Source organism: Chrysemys picta, chromosome 3 (assembly GCF_011386835.1).
Source record: "Chrysemys picta bellii isolate R12L10 chromosome 3, ASM1138683v2, whole genome shotgun sequence".
In the NCBI taxonomy this organism is placed as follows: Eukaryota; Metazoa; Chordata; order Testudines; family Emydidae; genus Chrysemys; species Chrysemys picta.
In genome coordinates this window covers 17,152,173-17,173,581 of record NC_088793.1, presented here as the reverse complement: position 1 = coordinate 17,173,581, position 21,409 = coordinate 17,152,173, and the positions used below count along the sequence as shown (strand labels likewise).

General features: G+C 39.8%; 1 protein-coding gene across 30 annotated transcripts in view; it reads left to right on the top strand.

The window, feature by feature from the left end:
- SUPT3H (SPT3 homolog, SAGA and STAGA complex component) overlaps positions 1–15,863 on the top strand; it is a 445,969-nt gene extending 430,106 nt beyond the window's left edge. For all 30 annotated transcript variants that reach the window (XM_065587541.1, XM_065587520.1, XM_005297387.3 and 27 more), the window contains one exon: positions 14,088–15,863. In XM_065587541.1, the coding sequence (XP_065443613.1) occupies positions 14,088–14,129 (42 nt within the window). In that variant the 3' untranslated portion in view covers positions 14,130–15,863. The remainder of the gene's footprint in view (positions 1–14,087) is intronic.
- The last annotated feature ends 5,546 nt before the right edge of the window (positions 15,864–21,409 follow it).

Sequence of the window (21,409 nt, the reverse complement as noted above, 5' to 3'; positions counted from 1 at the left end):
GTATATTTTTGTGTAATTGTGGATATACAGACCCAAAATGGATATGCTATAGGCAGAATTTTCAAAAGCATTCAGCATCCACATTCAGGGCCAGATTTTCAGAAGAGCTCAGTTCCCATTTAGGCACTAAAATAAGTGGTCGGATTTGCAGAAGAATGCACATTGGGTGCACTTTGGACACTATGCTCTTTTGAAAATCTGGCCATGTATATCACAAATGGGAGCTTTGGATGCTGAGTGGTTTTGAAAATCTGGTTCTTATTTTGGTGCCTAAGTGGGAGCTGAGCTCTTTTGAAAATCTTGCCCCAGTTGTCAATATTGAGCACTTGAAAATATAACTCTGTGCTCTTTCGAAGATCTGGCTCTGTATTAAAGTACATTTTAGTTGTATATGCAGTATGCATTGGCCCTGATGACATGAAGTGTGGGTGTAACCATGGACTGCTCCCTACCCCAAAATACGTGTGTTATGGAGGACCTCAGGTAGGCTTTCACATCTGACTTTGCACTATTTTGCTGGCAAAATAGAACTAGCCTTATTGAATTCCCTTAGGTCCTCCTCACTGCAGACTCAGTAATTCATACAGCACAGGGTTGTGCTCCATTTTCATGAGGATTTTTTGTAGGGCTCTTGTTGAACGCCAGCTGCTGATTTGCAGCATTGAAACCTTTGAAGTGATCTGCAATAGTTAACCCATCTTCAGAGTAAGATGATTTTGTCATTTTAGCCTCAGAAGGTCACGTTGGCCTCTGTTGACCCACCACCTGAATAGGTATGCAGTACACGAGCAAAATAGGAGGTTGAAAATGTCAGAATTGTCACAATACACAGACTGCACTAGTGCATTTTCCTACCTTGTGCAATGAAAATCTACTTGTTCCTCCGCACTACATGGTAATGGAGGCTGCTGCTGAATGTCACTTACAGCAGTGTTGTCTGTGGATGTGTTCTACGACGTGAGACCACTGATGAGTGGGGGTCTGTGACTTTCCACGTTCCATATGGAAAACATCTGTAGCTGGCAATGTACCTTCCTGAAAAGCAATCTTCTGCTGTTTTAGCGTTATGTAGGTCCAGTGTATCAACTTGACTTTGCAGAGATGTTGATTATCACCAGACTCTCCAGATCCAGGTCATTTGCAGAAATGCCAAAATAATCTTTTCAGCAAGACAGACGCTAACATTTTATACTGCATTATGCAAAATGAATATAACAGCAACTGGAAAAGTATATGGTAGTTAAAATGTTTCCAGAAATAAAACAAAAGAAACAATCTCTTACCCTTTATTGTGGCCCCTTAACTCCAGTCCTTGGAGAAGCTTGCTGATTGATGCCAGTGATGCAACCTGAAAATTAATGTCAATTACCCAAAACAAATGCATATAAGTAATGTTAAGGGTCTGATTTAAACCCACAAAAGCCAGGAAATCCAGAGCTACTGTAGGGCTGAAAGCCTGGACTTGACACTCCAGCCTTACCACAAGCCATTGTGCTGCAAAAAAAAGCAAGGGAAAAGGGAGCTGCACCATCACAGGGAATAATGCAGCTTAAGCACCACACCCTTTCTCTGCCCCAAGCCTGGATCCACAGGGTCCCTGTATGTTTTACTGTGAAAGTAGAAAGTTCAATGTGGCTCAAGAAATGGCTCTCTTCCCCCCTCCCCTCCCCCCCACTTTTTTTTTTTTTAATTAAACAAAGCTTACCTTTCGGGATTCAACTTAATTAAGTGTTCGTTATTGAGAAAATAAGTGATCATACTTACTGTACTTGCTTACTGTTTTTGCTTACCCAAAATCTCAAATGAAGTAATTGCTGTCAGTGTAATTAGTGTATGTGAAAGATACTTGCTGCAATAATCCCACATCCTAATGAGATCAACTTTGCATTCATGATAAATGAACACACACAGTAATCGAGCTGTTCTGGTGTCAGCATGCACACAAATCAAAATGGTCTTACATCAAAGAAGTACTTATTTAAAAAAAATCTTTCCTACGGGATTTAAATATTTTGCAATATATGATTTTAAAAAATGGGTTGTGATATCACTGCAAGCCCTTGATGGAGTTATGAGCGGGTAATCCATCTCTCCCCATTCATAAACCTATATTTAAATGATTGAACAATGGCAGTCAGCCAGGGGAATCTCACAGCCCAGCCAGTTTGTTGCTAGACAAATACTAGTTGTACATTTAAACTTATGCATTTCTGCTGTAATACTGTATACAAAGAAATATTAAGTGGCTAGTTTTGTTTAAGAGTATAGATTTTGCCATGATGGATCAAACTAATGGGTCCATCTAGTCCACTACCCTGTCCCTGACATTGGCCAGTCCCAGACACTTCGAAAGACGGTGCAGTTAAGTAATGACTAACATAGCAAATACAGTAAATGGGAGAGGGATGTTGAAGTGAATGGCTCAGCAGAACAACTTCGATATGTTACGAAAATGATGAACAAATTAGAAATGGTAGAAAAACAGGCAGACACTTGGAAAGTTTATGGATAACTTGAACCAGATCAGAGGGAGTGGGATGGCATCTTTCCCCCATCTTCTCAGGCAACTTCACCAGTTTATGAATGGGGATGGTCCCTCATGAAGATAGGAGCCTAGCCTTCCTCACATGAGAGCCCATCACCCTTCCTCCCTTTCATCCATGAGTGACTTACTATCCTGGATTCTGAGAGGTGTAGTTATACCTAAGAAATTTTCGGAGTCTCTTTTTTTTTTTTGGTCTTCCTCTTTGGATTGGGTTCAACAAAGATTCTTTTATATCTCTGTGTGGTTCTGTTGATGCTTCCTTGTGCAGCAACCTTCCATGTTTTCAGCTCCCAAGTACACATTGAGGAGTACTCCTGCAGTGCCATCTCTTAAAGGAGTGAAGCAGGCATTCCTCTCTGCAGCTAGCCAGCTCCACTTGCTAGTGTTGGGTAGCGGGAGGAACCATGACACTTCCCCTTTGGGGTGGCTTGCAGACCAAGGGGTAGTAGCAGGGGGCAGTCACTGTACTTCAGGAAGCATAGAGACTGTAACTATGATCCACGGCATGAGTTGTGGAAATGGGAAAATAGTCTTTTTGCCCTCCCTGACTTGCACATCTGGAAAAGAGCAATCCAAACTCTGGTCCTTAACAAAATAGATGCAGGTGTTTCTTGAGCATATCTTGGTATTGAGATCTTAGTTATATGCTGGTAGGAGATGGTGAAAAGCATAGGACATTATCACAAAGGCCCAATCAGTGGATCAGCCAGTGTCTGTGGAGAAGCTGATCATTTTTATTATTGAGGTGGTCTTCTCTTCACATACCTTTTGCAGTATGCTAATTTATCTATATTTTAGACTGTTTTTATCCCATGATCCAGTGCTTAGATATTGTGTTTGCACAACTATGTACTTTTCATTACTTTGACATGTAATATTCTCTAGTCTGGTGTGTCAACAGAAAAGATACTTGAGCAAGGCTAAATTCATTTGGGTGGTTGTTTAAGGGAGAGAGGTTTTGTTATGGTTGTCAACAATCAGAAGGAAACTTGTAGAATAGATGAGTTGATGTCCCACCAGTATTGTCCTTCACATTTTTAATTGGTATATTGTATTGTGCACACAGTAGGTAAAGTATTGTGCATATAGCACATAACACGTAACCCTCAACACTTAATTAGAAGTGCCAAGTATAATTGAAGATCAAATCATTCTAGTAGAATATAGTCTGATTAGAGTTTAATTTAGAAATGGGCCTTAGCTGTAAAGGCTGCAGATATTTGGATGTGGTGTTCCAATTCTGGCCCATTGCATAGCAACGACAAAGAAAGTTCAGAACTGGATCCAAACTCTTCCATAGTTCAAGGAGAGTCAGGTGTCATGTTTAGGTTTCAGTCCATCTCAAATTAAAATGTTACAAATGTCACAAAGTAATGTATACTTCTGGTAAAAGATTAGTATTACAGGATAAATTACATCAGTGCTTAGTCTACAGCAATGGGTGGTATAGAAATACTTATGAAAGATAGATTTGGTTCCATTTTAGAAACTAATCCTGAAATCTTACTCAGGACCAAATACCACAGTCTTTATGCTGGTAAAATTCATTCCTGTTAATATCAAAGGGAGTTTTTCCTGAGTAAGGATTGCAGAATGTGTGTTCCTCTGTTTTTAATCAGTCTAACTGCAGTCTATACAAGTTTTGCCTGAGAGGGGTGAATAAAACCTGAGTAAAGGTGCTTAGGATTTGGCTCTTAATTCTTCTCCTCAGGGTAGAATTCTTTCAGTATGATTTTTTTAAGGTACTAAAATGTTGGTTGGCTTCCATTTGAGTTCAAATCCTAATACTACCAAATAATTATGTGTAGATGATTAAATGTAAAAACGGGCATGTAGTCTCCAAATGCACATTTCAGTCTGGGTGGCTGAAATAGCTCATAACATTCAATGCATGAAAATTGGGTGGAATTGAATAAATTAGCAGAATCACAAAAGGAAACCACTATAGGAAATAGTTTTACACGTGTAATCATTGAAATACTCTAGTGAATGTGTCAATCTGTACTAAATAAATATATTTGTTTATAGACATGCTCTGTATTAGCTTCCACTCTTCCACAGCACTTTGCCAAATAAAATCCCACTCGAAGTAGGATGTTCGCACCCGAGTAGGAGTTTCTTGGATAAATATTTTTTCTATATTTGAGACCAAAACCACTTCTACAAATTTCTGACTTTGATTGAAATAGTATATTTCTTTTGCTTTTTTTCTTCCCATCTCCTCCACTGGCAACCACTGATGCATTACCTTAACTCCTCTTACCTCCCACTGCTATGGTGAACAAGAACCCCACTGGAAACAGAGTGCATCAGTCAGTAATGAGTGCTGACCAGTAATAGAACTGGCCGCACCCAAATGCTTCTACCAGCAACGGCCTTGGAGCCTGAGAAAATTTCTCTGTTTGCAGAACAACTTTCTGCACTCTGCTATTGGACGGGGTCTTATTTTCCCAGCTAAAATGATTCATCGGATTAAAGAAAGAATACAAAATTACATATATTGAATGCATCATTCATGGAATACATTTTGGGGAGTGGGGGAATATGTTGCAAGATGTCTGTGGATACTGTGTTTCAGTTTAACATTTAAAAAGGAGTTAATCAAATCCCAAGAAATGATTGAGTAAAGGTAAAGGCCTTTTATAAGCTATTGTTTTCCCTAAACCAGTTAATTCATTTCAAAGAAAGTTCCATTCCTCTAATTCAATAGCTGCTGATTTCAATATCTGCCTCCGTAAATGTAGTATTTTAGACATAAGAACTGATGGGAAGAAATAATCTAATAAAAATAATAATTATATCGCATGCTGTATTTTCAGTGCTATGCAAACATTAGCTCTGTAATCCATCAATCCTCAGAACTGGGCTTGGTGAGTGGTAGTATTCCCGTTTCAAAGATGGGGGGACTAGAAACAAAAAAGAGTTAAGTGGTTTGTCTGAGGCCACACAACAAGTAAGTGTCAGAGCTGGGATTGGAGCCCAGCACTTCCTGGCTTGTACCACTGTGTTCAAGTCATGGGACCACACTGTCTCGCTACCAAGAAAATTGTTTTCAGTACACAAGCAGGGATTGTGAGGCATAATGACATCTAGAAAAATTAACCTCTTTTCTGGGCTGGCCAGAGTAACAGCCTGAGGCCCTTCAGCAACTAAAATGAAACCTTGAAAGACCAAAAGTATCTGTCCTTGGAGAGGAGTCCAGTCAGGCCATTTCATGTAGAATTAATCTGTGTCACAAGTCCAAGGAGGTCCAAAAGTTTGCAGTACATTTTCACATGGGAGTTCTGTGACTAAGTCTCTACACAGTGCTCTGCGTTATAAACGGTAGTTTTCAGAATCCAACCATATATTAAAGTTCTCCTCCCCAAGCGTCTCAAAACTTTAACCTCATTCTCAGATCTAATAAACTTCCCACACATATGTTATGGTTGCAGTACAGTTAAATCCAACAAGTTGAGAAATATCAAAAGAGGACACTTCAGCATATCACTCCAGCACTCTTTATCAATCCAGTTTGATATAAATAAGTAAAATTGTTAAGGCGCAAAATTCTGCCCCACACCCTTATGGATACAGAGTATCCCTGTTGCAGTTCTACCGTGTTGGACAGGCCACGCTTTTGATAGCCCACTCAGGGGTGCATACTACTTTTATACCAGAGGCTGGGAGTGGACAACGGGATGGATCACTCGATGATTGCCTGTTCTGTTCATTCCCTCTGAAGCACCTGGCATTGGCCACTGTCAGAAGACAGGATACTAGGTTAGATGGACCATTGGTCTGACCCAGCGTGGTCATTTCTTATGTTCTTATACAGTGGGGTGAAGCTCCATGGGAGGGATCCTTGTGTGCTATTGTGGGCAGAGACTTTGGGGCAGTGGGTGGGCCTATTGGATCTGCTGCTGTAGTGGTTTGGGTGGAGAAGCAGTGGTGGAACAACTCACCAGCCACTCTGAATCCTGGGGGACAGGGTTCCTCTACCTCACCCCTGAAGAAGACTGTGTGCTGGGGGAAAGTTTTTGGGCTACATGAAATAAGAGTCAGAGCAGGATTTTTTTTTTTCAGTATACTAAGCAATGTCTCATTTTCTTTAACAATGCAAAAGAATTTTTCTTTCTCAGACAAATAAGTCTATTAAAGTTGGTGGCAATGATGGAAAAGACTTTGGAGAAGTATGTTTGTTTTGTAATTTACTATGCTGCCAAGTTTTGCTTTATAGTTCAATTTTTTCCTTCACTCTCCATTGTTTAAAGTACCCTCTGAGAAACTTAAAATGATGTTTCTCTCCTTACCAATCTTGTTCTTTTTCTTTTTGCAAACATTGATACCCTACTCCCACACCCCAGTTTTTACTACGGCAGAAGCTCATCAGACCTTTGCTTTAATTGCCTTCATTGTGAGGATATCAGCACAGTCCTGAAAACAGCATTTGATAGACAAGCCAAAGTCAACTGTTTTCCCTGTGCAACGTCAATGGGTAACTGAGATCAGAATTTGGTCTTTGTTTTTCATAGGTCCTATATGTGAACAGAGACTGTTACTGGGGATTTTTTGTTGTTCTCAGCAACAGCCTTAGTGTAAACAAGTAGCCCTGGTGTCAGAGCTAACTTTGATTCTATTAGGAGTCTAGTTATAGGCTGCTGAGCTGAATTCACTTTGGGCCAATGGTGCACCAGCACTGGGGCTCCCCTACCTATGAGCTGAAATCACAAAAGAGCTAAAGTTATTAAGAGCTGAGAGCACTGAGTGCTGTGTTAACTAGTGGGGGAGCCTGAAAAAAATTGGGGGGAGGGATAGCTCAGTGGTTTGAGCATTGGCCTGCTAAACCCAGGGCTGTGAGTTCAGTCCTTGAGGGGGGCCACTTAGGGATCTGGGGCAAAATCAGTACTTGGTCCTGCTAGTCAAGGCAGGGGGCTGGACTTGATAATCTCTCAAGGTCCCTTCCAGTTCTAGGAGATAGGATATCTCCATTAAATAAGAATGTGGCCAAACCCTTTATTTTCTGCCACGCCATAGTTTGTCTCTTGTTTAAAAATAAAATAAAATGCTTTTAGAATTGTTATTCTCAGCAACAGAAAACAAGGTGTTTTTTTTAAGTTACTTTGAATTTGGGATGTAAGCTATTTTCTTTAACAGACTGGGGTAGGGTACATGTGCATCTCGATATAGCAGCCCTGTGCTGTGTGATTATTAAAATGTTGACACCATTGGCAGATAGGAAGCGAAATCCCAGAACTGACTTCAGTGAAAAGCATTTTGTTACGGATTGTTGAAGGGTGGTTTTTCGAGGCTGCACTTTTATCAGTGTTTGCTTGTGGTTGCCTTCATAAAATGTGCTGGTGTTTTCGGTCCAATTCCTAGTGGGCAAATGTCCACATTACAGAAGCCACTGTTGTAAATTGACCCTTATTAGCAGTCTCAACAGTCAAGGAAAAAATAGGCACAAATGCTGAAGTTTTTGCCTACCCCTAGATGTGACTAGGACTAGGTTGAAGCACATAGGTGGGTCACTTCTGGTAAGCTCAGTATTTTATGGATCGATACTACACTTTCCAGCACTATCGATCCAGTGCTAACATACATTAAATCAGTAAGGATGCATGAATGCAGCAGAAAGCAGAATTTGGATGGCTCAGCATTGCCATGCATGGATACATATGTGGTATTTATTATTCATTTTTTGTATAATGTCAACAGTATATACTGGGCACTTATATAAATAATACACACACACACACTTGGAATAATATCAAACATCTGTGCTATGACTACTGATTTAACATGGGGTAGTTGAAGTAGAGCTTTAATTGCTAATGTCATAAATTAAAGAAGAGGAATACAGTATTATACTTCTTTTGTATCTATATGTATTTTTCGTAAGGATAGTTCATATCCACATAGGTTAAGTTGGACCTAAACAGAAGCAACTAATTCTATATGACATATGGATTTTCTTTTTTCTACAATGCTGTTTATATTTAGCCCCTTACTTTAATTTTTATTGTAATATCTAAATAACCTGACACTTCTTTGCATGTGGTTTGATGAAGCAGGCTGGAGAAATTAGAAGAGTAACCTTTTAATCACTGTTTTTTTTAATGTAGACATTTCTATGTTCAAAGAGTTATGAATCTGTCCAAAATGACTTGTTTGATATTTGGGGGCTTATGACGTTTCAAAGTTAACATTCCACAAATAAAATGGAAAGAAGAAATGGGGGGAAAGAGCATATTTAAAATGAGAGTATCTTTCTGTTTTATGGGTTCCAGGTTATTTGGAATGGAATGAAAGTTAATGATACATCCTTTTTTCCATCCTGCCAGCCAGTATCTGATCCAAGAATGTCTCTTACTTAGAGGACAGGGCTCCCTCCACTGTTCTCAAATAGAGGCTTCCCCTGTCTGAGATATAATCCTCCCTGATTTTCACAATAAAATCGTAAAAATGCAGAAGGAGAAATATTTAATGAAAAAGTTTTCCATACAAGTCCCACATCAGAGACAAATTCAACTCACATGGTTCAATTTACATATATGCAAATATCAGAGGTTAGAGCAAAATTATTAAAAGGAGGAAAGCCCCATGGTATATCACAAACAAGATGTGGAGCCTATTGGTATTTATGCTTGCTAATGAAGTTCAGCCAAGGCTTTTGCTTTGATTTTGGTGTCTCAATCCGCCATTCGCTTTGTAATCAAATCACTTGCCCACCCACATACACAAGGACAACAAGAAAGCAAGCTTTCTAGTTTTGAAAAAGCTATTGCCCAACTTGGATAGAAAGGGCCCTTAATTCAGAGAGAGACAATTTTTCAGTGACACAATGCACCAGGTTCTCTGCGGGTGTGAATTGGCGCATCTCCACGGAAGTAAATGGAACTGCAGAGTTACTCCAGTCGAGAATTTGGCCCAATATACTTTAGCACTTGGAATGTACACCGGGGTTGTGCTACTCAGAAATGTGGAAGATTTAACCCAAGCCAACCAATTCAAAAATCATGGCACATCTGTTTCTTCCTCAGCCTAGTATTCAGTCTCTCTCGCATCATGTTAGCTGTGAAATAATTCATGCAACTTAACTAGAGCTGGGTCTGTCCAGCAGTGTTAGGATTCTGATGTGGAGTTCTTACAAATTCAGGAATATTCAAATTCTTGGGTTTGGTTCAGGCTCTCCTCTGTTACTCACTGCTTCAATATGTCTGGGTTGAAAAACCCGGTGACACTGATTCAATAAAGTGACATCGCAATGGCCGTTGGATGTATGGTAAGTTGTGTTCCATTCTGAATGACCCTGGGCACTTATTATGGGATAGGAGTGGTGTTCTTCCCTTTGTTTCTTTGCACATCTCTCGCTAATGTGAATAAGAAAAACGTGTAGGGCAAAAAGATTAGAGCCCCTTTTTGTAGCATTCAAGGAGACATTTGGTGAATACCTATTAGATGGAGATATACCTATCTCATAGAACTGGAAGGGACCTTGAAAGGTCATCGAGTCCAGTCCCCTGCCTTCACTAGCAGGACCAAGTACCGTCCCTGACAGAATACCTATTTCTCAGGCTTGGTTTCTAAATCTGCATCATAATAGTAGTATGCAGCTTCCATTTTGTAGCTAGACAAACAGTTCTGCCCTCTCTCATCCAAACAAAGGTAAAGGAATGGAGTTGCTTGCACATGACTAAGAGATAGCACAACAGTGATCTTCCCTTTCTCCTCCTGACAAAACATAGAAATAATGCCAGTGACTTCATACTGTTTATAAAAACTCAATTTGCTAGATGACTTACATTTGTTGAGTAACAGTACGAGTTCTAGAGAAGGACATTTTTGCTATCAACAAGTATAAATCTGCTTAAATAAATTTAGGGCTGTAACTGTTCCTATGAGATTGATGATGTGACTCTTTTAAAGAAAGAAAGAAAGATACACATACTGGGGACAGGGCCGCCCAGAGGATTCAGGGGGCCTGGAGCAAAGCGGGGGAGCTGCGGCGGTTGTGCTCACCCGGCGGCGGTCCAGGTCTTCGGCGGCAGGGGGCCCTTCAGTCGCTCCGCGTCTTCGGCAGCACTGAAGGATCCCCTGCCGCCGAAAACCCAGACCGCCACCGGGCCAGGGCTCACGGGGCCCGGGGCAAATTGCCCCACTTGCCCCCCCCCTCTGTGCGGCCCTGACAGAGGATACATGAGGCTATAGTGTGGTATAAAGGTTTTATTGGCATGAGTTTGGGATTGCCATGTTACTAAGGGTACATCTATACTTACTTCCGGGTTCGGCGGTAAGCAATCGATCTTCTGGGATCGATTTATCGCGTCTTGTCTAGACGTGATAAATCGATCCTGGAAGTGCTCACAGTCGACACCGGTACTCCTGCTCCGCGAGAGGAGTAGGTGTATTCAACGGGGGAGCCTGCCTGCCGCGTGTGGACCCACGGTAAGTACCCTGTAGTTCGAACTAAGATACTTCGACTTCAGCTACGTTATTCACGTAGCTGAAGTTGCGTATCTTAGTTCAAACTGGGGGGTTAGTGTGGACCAGCCCTTAGAAGTGGGTTGGCTCTACAAGTCATCTCAAACAAGTGAAGAAAAAGGGCCAGATCTTCGTTTACACCAAGACCGCTGTATGCTGCCAGAGTGATATAAGGTAGCCTTGGTATACATAAGAATCTGGCCAAACCCTTTGTTTTATGACACACCATAGTTGGTCTCTGTTTAAAAAACGAAAATGTTTTTCACCTATCTTGGCCTGGAGAGCCATGGCTTTCAATACTGTGAATCCTACTGTCATTGACCTTAGAGATAAATATTCTGACTAATACATTTTAGCTACCTGTAAAATAGCTTTCCTATGCATAACAGTGTTTAGATGTTAAGGTGTGAGGTCCTGATATATCAGAACTAGGTAGAAGTGCTGTCTTCCTCTGGAACCGGATGATTCAAGCTCCCTGCTGCTATAAAGGACCCATTCCGGAAACATTCTCTTTGGGATGAGGTTGGAGGTACAGCCCATGTTTAGGTAAATTACTTTGAGACCACTGTGGATGAGAGGCACTCATTTATAAATAAGTTATTCAATAAAATGTGCATAGATGAAAATCACTTTGGCAGGCACTGGAAGGGAGAAGTGTTTTGTTTTCATTCTCTCTGAACTCCAAAACAGCTGAAGGGATTTTGTTCAGACTTTCCAGAAAAATTCAGCTTTGGGCAGCGATTAAAGAATGGAAAATTTCAGCCTAAGGATGGATGAGTGAAAACAGGGAGTTAAGTAGGAAACTTATTTGCAGCCCTAACTATAGTAGACACTAACTATGATATATTGCTAAATATAGGCTAGTGGAGTGTCCTGCTTTTGTGAAGATGTTGTCTTCCCTGCTCTGAAACTTGCTTCTAAAATGACCTCTGTAGGGTAGAGGGAACCATATAATGTTGCCTATGTTGGAAAATTTTAAGCTTGATTATTTCCCAGGTGAGCACAGCCAAGCCTGAGTCTGCCTTTCAGCCAAAAATCCTTTCCCCAACAGGACAGAATATAACCATTTATCTTTCATGTGAATCCAACATTAGTCTCAGATTCATTTATCTCAATGTAAACTGCACAGTAGCCCTAAATGTTATATTTCTGTGTTAAAGGTTGTCGCTGTGGTTATAAATTCTGTAAAATATTGCGGTCAAGGAACTAAAGCATTATTTTTGCATGGACTTCAAAATGCCAGCCATAATGGTTTGGGCAAGCTGTAGATCCAAACTCCCTGGGAGTTTATGCTTGTGGTTGTGGGAATATATTGTATCCTTTTATTAAAGTTATTGTCTGGCCTATTTTTGTATATTTCATGTTTGGGTATTGGGTTTTTTATTGTCTTTCGTTTTGTGGTGGTATTGTCTTGTCTGATGCCTGGCTGTGTATCCTTTTGACTAATGTTCTTTTTTATTTTAATACTGTTCAATCTGTATATTGTAATATGACTTGTATGATAGGGGTGCTACAGTAAATAGCTGGCATGTTTTCTCTCTGCATATTCAGTGTGTCTGAAAATCCCTCTGTATAGAAATTGATTGGTGGTGGTAAGTCTATTCACTTAAAATTCAGTATACATATCATTTACTTCAAAAAGTTACTCGACACTAACCCTTGTACTCATTTAACACCATTATTCAGTATCCAGTTCCAAAGAGGGGAAATTGATTATGCTCATATTAGTTAGAAAATAAATTCAGAGTTTATATATAAGCATCCAGAGAAACACAAAGGTGGTAATGGATAGGTACAACTAGAGAGACATCTATTTACAATGACAGGCACCATATTTAGGTTTTGTGAACTGAGATTAGAATCTGTCCCATGTTTTCCAAAACTAAGAAAAATAAAAATGTTTCTACCATTTTTCAAAAACTTCAGTGGAGAAAAAAGTTCTATATGGAGATAAATATATTCCTCAACAGTGTCTGCTCCTACTCCTCACACACATTGGAGCATTATGCTGATTATGCATAATTATCCGCTATGGTCATTTTAGCCTTTCTTGTGAGGCAGCTGATAACTACTGCCAGAGATAGGATGTTGTACTAGACGGTCTGATCATATATGACAGTTCCTATGTGGCTCTACATGAGAGGCAGAAAGTGAACCTGACTAAGAACTAGAGTATAAGCAGAGTGAAACACACTAATCTATTTTCATTTTCCAAGCTGAGTGACAAACAGAAAATAAACCAACAGTATGCATGGGGAAAGTCATCTAAAATTCTTTAATTTAGAAGATGTTATTAGTCTGACAAATAAAGAAATATTTTTCATCACTATGCATTTTAACTTGACAATATCCCCTTAAAACTTGTGGTGTCCAGTTTTTGTGTAAAGGAGGCATAACTTCCTGCATTAATTCAGGACGAGATGTTTGAAGTATACGGAAGATATATTAGTAAGATATAGCACTATATCTTATTAAAATTCTCTTTCTCAACTACTGTTTAACCCTCCCATTTCTTTATCAGTGGAACGACTTGATCCTAGGCTACACTATATGGGAGATCAAAGTTTTCTGTACTGCACAGAACTCCTTTAAGTTTAATTTGGTTTGGGGAGGATATACTAGTGGCTGTTTATATAGCTTTTGGCCCAGACTATAAATTAAATCTGGAAAAGCTGTAATGAGTCAGTAATTTATAGACTATTAAGATTTTTAGGTTAGAAGTGATTCTGAGCGATGTGAATAGAGAACACATGGTTTTAAAGGACAAACAGATTCAGCATAATAGTATATTTTTGTCCCCACATATTTTGTAGGCAATTAACAAAATAATATGTCATCTTTTTGCATATCTGTTGCTCTCTTGAAATAGAATCACTAACCACTTGTTAACCACACTGATTTTTTAATAGACAAAGTGGTTGCTCATTGCTTCCCGACCAGAAATGTTCAGATTAAGCACACTATTAGATTGCAGCCAGAATAGTCTACAAAACAGGAAGAAAGCCTTGCCTTGCTCTGCCTTCTTCCCTTGTTTGTGTTGATGTGATAATTCATTACAGATTTTCTCTTTCTTTGACAGAGTGCCTACCGCAGAAATGGGATGACTTTTCTAGCCTGCTAATATGGATGTGGCTGCAGTGACAGGAAAGGCAGTGTTATATTAAGGTGATTTTCTTTTCCCCTCCATGGAAGAAAAAAAATACAAGCTCTAATGTGTCTGTGTACCAGTGAGTGGGCTGGTTTGTTGTGACTATCTACTGGCTGACTCCGTCTCTTTTTCCAGCCCCCTCAATCGTTATTCTTGTTTACTAGCTGGAATGTTAAGCTAATTAATGGCAGGATGTTTGGGATAGTGTGTAGGTGGACAAGAATGCAGATCACACAATTTTGAAATTTGCAATGGTCTTACTGCTGTCAGCCCCCATATCTAAAGTGCAGTGTCATTTTTTATTTTTGAAGTCTGTATGTTTTAATAGATGTGTTGTTTTGTAAAGCAGGTTTGACGCAAAAAGAGGCCAAGGATTTGGATGATTATTTATGCTTTCCTTGTTTTTTCAAAAGTAAAACTGCATTGTTTTGCATTTAATTCCTCTCAAATCAATTTCTTAGACAATGCTAAAAGAATAATACCCTCTCTAGCCAAACAAGGGATTTTTCAGTGAGGATGATGCATAGGAGGGGAGATGAGCTAAGTTCAGATAAGAAGGCTTTTCAGATAGGAAGACTTCAAGTAAATGACTTCAGGTCTTCTTGTTTCAGTTAAATATTAGTATTTTTAGAGTCCCAAGGAGCATCTATACTGAAATCTGTAAATTCTTAATATTGAAATCTCTTTTCTTATTCTCTTCTCTCCCCTGAAGTCAGTGGGAGTCTTTCTTTTGACTTTAATGATCATTGGATCTGTCCTTTTGGCCCCAGTTCACAAGGTACTTAAACATGTATAACTTTAAGCCTATTGTTCCGTTGACTTCAATGGGACTACTCAAGTATTTAAAGTTACAGCCCTGCTTAAGTGCTCTGCTGTACGGACCTGGTCCTGTTAATGTTAATGGGAGAAAATCCAGGCCCTTATTTATTTTTAATTTCTGTTGCTCCGCTTTGGTTTTTTTTTTTCCTTTTTGTTTGTTTTGGGGTTTTGTTTTGTTTCTTCAAACTCTGACTCTCCTTTTAGCCCTCTTCCCTTCTCTGCTCTTCCAGTCTTTGATATCCTCACAAGCACATTCATTTCTTCCCATGGAAAGTGTACGTATATAGAAGTAACCAAGGTCACACTTGAGGAGACAAAAAGGCTTAGGCCCAGATTCTGCATCAGAATCTGCTACTGTGCCCCTATGGCATCCCATTGGGACAACAGTCAGTGCTAGTGTATCCCAGAGCAGAGTCAGGGCCTTAAAGACTAAAGTAAACCTTTAAGAAAGACAGAACACTCAGGAGACCTAGGAGATCAACTGTCTGCATTACTTCTATAAAGTGTAAGCAGTCTCCTCCTTTGTGCTTAGTCTGTGAGGTTTCAACTCCTGCCACTTCTCTGATACAGTCTTATACTTTATAAACGTTTTCATTGGACAGTACCTGGACCCAGTTGCGAAAAAAAATTAAACTAAAAACGTGTCTCTTCCTTGTGATCAAAAAATTATGAAGCTTTGTAAATGTAATCACAGTGCATCCAATATTTCTGCCATCCATAAACTGCCTCCTTTTTTTACCTGCTGCATGCCAGTCCTTCTGGAATTAATCTGTATGTAAAGGACTAAAAATAATGTATACAATACAGTATATTAAAAAAGAAAAAAGTTTTCTGATGTTCCATCTGTGCTTGTTGAAATGTATGATTAAACTTTTCTTTTTATCATCATTCTTATTTTTCTTGGCGTCCCTAATCATGGAAAATTATATGCTTGCTGTAAACATCCAGACTTTTTAAAAGGACACCAGCATTTATTGTATTTGGTTTCGATCTTCAGGCATATAGACAGAAGAAACCATTTCAGGCACTGGGTACTGGAATCCAAATTCCTTCCTTAGCTGTATCTCTCCCACATTTTACATTTTAAAATATGCATAAGAAGGAAAAATACTGGCGCTTAGTTTTTACTGGTCTACTTAAAGTCCCAGAGAATGAAGACTCAACATACATTTCTCTCAGAAATATGACAGATCATGTTTTTGTTGGTCTGCTGTATGTTTGTCTATCTTGAACAGTTTGACAGGCAATTATTTATAAAATCTGGGTTTTCCCAGTAAACCCATATAATAACCTTTCACTTCTCTCCAGAAGCCAGAGAGCAGAATTTAGAATAAAACAAGGTAGGTTATGTCTCCCTATCTTGGACTAGGCTAGATAGTCACATAATTGGGGAATATTCATTTTTTTTTTCTTGTCACTACACAGTCCTTTCTCTGATTCCTTCCCTAACGTAAATGAGGGCAGTGTTAGTGAGTGTCACTGATGCCGTTTTCTGTAACAGCACCCTAATATGCCACATGGAAAAAAGATGAACATTAAACAAAAATTAAGAAGGTAATATATGGTATGATTTTGTATCACTTATGAAAATTGCTAGCCTAGGATCAACTTAAATGCCATATATTAACAGCTTTGTTTTGCATCATTTTAATTGGTAAATAATGTTGATTCTCATAACAGATTTTGTTATATTAGAATCAGTATTTGTAGGTCAGTCGTCATGCTATAAATTACCCGAACAAGGGGGAGACCGTGAGTGGAAGCCTGTCTATGGGAGTTTTGCCATTGACTTCCTGGGGCCAGGATTATACCCAGTGTATCTAATGGGAAGAGAACAGGGCTGGGAGTAAGGAAACAATGGTTTTATTCACCGCTCGATTTCTGACTTGCAGTGTGACCGAGTCACCTCATCTTTCCATACCTCAATCTACCTACCAGTGAAACAGGAAAAGTTATGGCCATATTCGTAAATCAGTTTGAAATCTTTAGATGGAAAAAGCTATTTAAATGCAAAGTCCATTTCTAATTAGCGATCGCCTGGTCTCCACATGCAGTATGAATTGTCACTTGTCACTCGTCTTTCTGTAGCTCCCACGGAAGTCAGCGTGAGCTGACAGATGATGCTCCAAACTTCTCAGGGGATGTTTAGCACTTTGCAGGATCGGACACAAGTAATGCCTTTCAAATACAGTACCACTGATCAAACGAAGATCACTCTGCAAAGAATTATTTTCCAGCACTCTTTGAATTTAAATGGGACCTTATTGTTGTACTGACATTCTGCCATCAGTCATGTGCAGATCTCATAAAATATTTTATAACTTCCTGTCTAGCGCTCTCAGAATATTTCATAAACACTTCTACAAATAAAGAATAAATAGAGAATGACATATGTCACAGGTCTACCCCCTAGTTGAAGCCTATTCTATTACAGTTGCATAAGTGAATCTTCTTGTTTTGGAGTCCAAGGTTTAGGCTTTTTTATACCCCTGCTGTACATCTGTACTGAACAGCAATACAGCTAGTGAAACGTGGTGGCATGCATTAAATCCTGGGCTTTATTCAAAGGGCACCAAGCCAGCATTAAGCAATGAAACCATCCCTGAAGGAATTGAATGTAAATTTGATGGTTTAAATGAGGCCAGATGCCCCTAAAAAAAAAAAGACTATTATTTTAAAAGCTGAATCTTCTAATGCAACTCTTTATTTATTGTGCTCAAGATAATGACATTGTTTTAAAGAAAATCCCATCCATTGTGGAGGAGCAAGAATAAGATACTTAAACTTTTTCATAAATAATTGAAATGTTGGCAAGTGAAACAAACTTTATAAAGGCAGAGGACTGCAAATTTGAAAGAAACCTTCATACTTTATTGTTAGGAACCATTTTAACTCCCTAAAGAGCACTTGGAGCCAATACAGTAATAGCCTTTCTCAGCAATCAAGCTCCAGACATTTATTCACCATTTTTACTAAACAAAATGGATTAGTAGGTGAACAGGACCAGAAAGATAAATAGGGAAAATCAAGAGCTCAGTTTATAATAATACAGTTTTATTTTTCATTTCATAGCTTTTGTCTGTATTTATTGATAATTCATCTTAATTCCTATTGGACAGAAATACTGGCAGAAAACCTTTATACTGATGACAATCTTGCATATCTATCACACTTTTCATCCAGATGCTCATGCAGACTTTCTCACTGACTGTATGAAAATGTGTTCTGGCGAATGTAGAGTACATTTAGCTACACGCAGCAGTGAAAAGCGGTGTGTAGCTACATGTGGCAGTGAAAGGCTCTGGCGAGGGGTGGTAGCGGGAAAAGACTCTGCACATAGGAGCTCCTTGCTGCCGGAGCCTTTCCCTGCAGAGGGGAAAGGCTCTTGCAACTCCCAACTACCGGAGCCTTTCTCCACTGAAATCAATGGGAGTTAAGCACCCAGGCATTTTTGAAAATCCCACTAGGTGTCTATCTGCATCTTTAGGCAATGAAATAAATGTAAAAATCTGGCCCTACGTTACTTGCCCAAGATAACAGAGGAAGTCTGGGGTGAAGCAGGGAATTGAACCTGGATCTTCTACGTCCCAGGTTAGAGCCCTGACCTCAGGGTCATCCTTCCTGTCTACATAGTTGAAATACTACAACTGTCTAACAGTGCACAACTCAACCCAATGGTTTAGGACAGGAGGTGGCAAATACAGTATCCAGCTGGAGCTTCAAGGGGAATTGGGTAGGAGGAATGTAATTACTCAGTTTGGAAATTATCCAGGACACAGTAGGTAAAAGCCTTACTCTCCTGATAAATGCCACGGGCTCTGTAATAATCACATCTTGTAAAGACAGAGGCATTATATATCATCCAAAAGATGGCAGCTCCTGTAGTACTCTGTCCCTTAAAATCATGCTGGGGTGTTGGCTCTGTACCATCTCTGAGGGAAGATTGCAAACTGTTTAATCCACACCACTTCCAGCAGTACCTGAGTGTTCTCCCCAAGATTGCTCGTCCAAATATGAACACAACCTGCCTATGCCTAGTTTATGAGATTTGGCAAGGGTCGGACTGCAGGCAATAATATGACAAGTACAATTTTAAAAACCTGTTGTGTTCTAGATAGGGCAGAAAATGGGCTAATAGGTCTACAAGAAATGAAAACCTGGCTGAGTCCACAGGTAGATTAGTTTACAAAATATAAATGTGTTTGGTGGTTTCACTCTATTCCCACATTCACATTGCAAAATTACCATGTAGCTTTGTGTAGTTCAACTGAATTTGACAATCTTTGCTAGAGAGAACCCTGGGACTGTAACAACAAAGGTGTTGCAAATCAGGACTGAAGCCCTGATTCAGCAAAAGCACTGAAGCACAAGCCAAACGTTAATAACAGAAGTAAATTCTCAAAGAATTCTAAATCACTTTGCGAACTTAAATTAACATGAACTTTATACAGTACTCACTTCATCTGCTTATGAAATGCAGCCACCTCTGAGGTGAAATGCGGTTGCTGTTCACCACACACAGCAGCACCCAACACATCAGGGCAGGAAATGAAAGACACCTGAGTGGCGGGGGGATTTAGGGAGGGAGTGTATAATTATCCAAGTTCATTATTAATCCTCGTTTCCATAAGTATTTATTTAATCCGCAAAATAAAAACCCATCGAGACTGTTCCATTTCATGTGCTGATATGATTTCTTCAAAACCCTGAATCAAACGATGGCAACTGTGTGTTGAACACAGGTGAGTAAAAATATAAAACTGCTCTGCAGGACAAACAGCAACTGTGAGGCTACCACATATACATCAGAAACAAGGCCCACAGAGAGCATGAATTCCATTAGTAGGGGCCTGTGAATATGGGACAAGACACCCTCGTTGCTGCAGGTCAAAAAGGCTGAATTCAGTGCCACTTGGACACTTCTTGCTGCAGCTTCAAATGAATAGAGGTTTTATTGAATTAGGCATGATCAGTCTAGTGTTCTTTGGGTCACCCTACTTGTATTTGAATATTAAACTCAATACAAATCTCAGGTTTGGAATGTTTTTAACGTTATGTTGCTCCTAAATTTTCCGTATGCCACGTATTTTTGTCTGAACAACACACAAAAGCGTTGCCCCAGTTTTCACGAGATACTTTGGGCATCCAGGAAGGGACAGAAGTTGGTTTAGGTTTTGGGCACCGTTGAGGATGCTGAAGCTTTTTGGCACTAAGGAGGAGGGTGCTTCTCTTCTTTACCTGTCCCCTTCAGGGCACTGGTGGATGTGACTTAATGCTTCTGTTGAACTTAACTCCCCTTAGTTTCCCACCTGTACAACTCCTGACAGCTGCCCCACAGCCCACTTGGCAACATCAGGTACTTTGTCCCATATTATGGATAATAACTATTGTTTGCAGATATAGGGGTTATGAACTTATTTCATCTTAAAAGAACACTTAGATTCTGTAGCAGATTCCACATTTCATTGCATAGTGGAGCAGGAGCAGTGATCTAAGCTTGTCAGACCTGCTGAGCTGCCATGTCCTGAACAAAGCCACCATGAACCTTCCCTGTGTCAAACCCACCTAGGAATAGGAAGAAAGCAGAGGCCCTCTGGATGCTCAGGAGGAGCAAATGGAGAGGTATCCTCTTCCTCTGGAGAAGAATGGATATAGATGCTCCACAGAGATCCTAAAAGGAGAAATAGGCCTGTTTTATTCTTATCACTCGCCTCCTCCAAAGACATCCAAGGAAGAATGGGCTTGCCAACCATCTCCTGAAAAGAACTATTGATAAGAAAGAGGGAGCTATGTGTAAGGTCTGTGGTTAAGGCTCTGGCCTGAGACTCGAGTCAGTTCCCAACTCTGCCACAGACTTCTTGTGTAACCTTGGGCAAATCATTTACTCTCTCTGTGCTTCAGTTCACCATCGGTAAAATGGGGATGACAATACTTCCTTGAATATTCAGATTGTAAGTTTTATGGAGCAGGGGGACTCTCTTTTACTATGTGTATGTACAGTGCCTGCCTTAATACGCCCCGATCTTTATTGGGACCAATGCGTACTACCATAATGCAAATGCTAAATAAGAGGGAGGAAGGAATTGGCTGTTCATCCTGGTGGAACGAGGATGAGAGGGCAGGTTGTAATCCTCCAAATGTTACGGTAGAATAGAATTTGGGTAAACTGCCCAACTTTTGGATGCTTGTCCAAATTCCAAACCTTTTCAGTTTTTGCCATGGGAATTTTTATGTGCATTTTGCCCAGTTGAGATCGGGTTTGTGCATGATATTATATGAATTGGTACATTGCTGAGGTTTGTTTTGTGCGGGCTCTGGTATGGATTTGCATTGTGGTGTCTGAGTGTTTTTGATCTTACTGTATTTTTCTGGTAATCCTAGAGGCAAGGCAAGAATAGCTTGCAGAGTAAAGAAGAATATGGTTGCTATTTGAT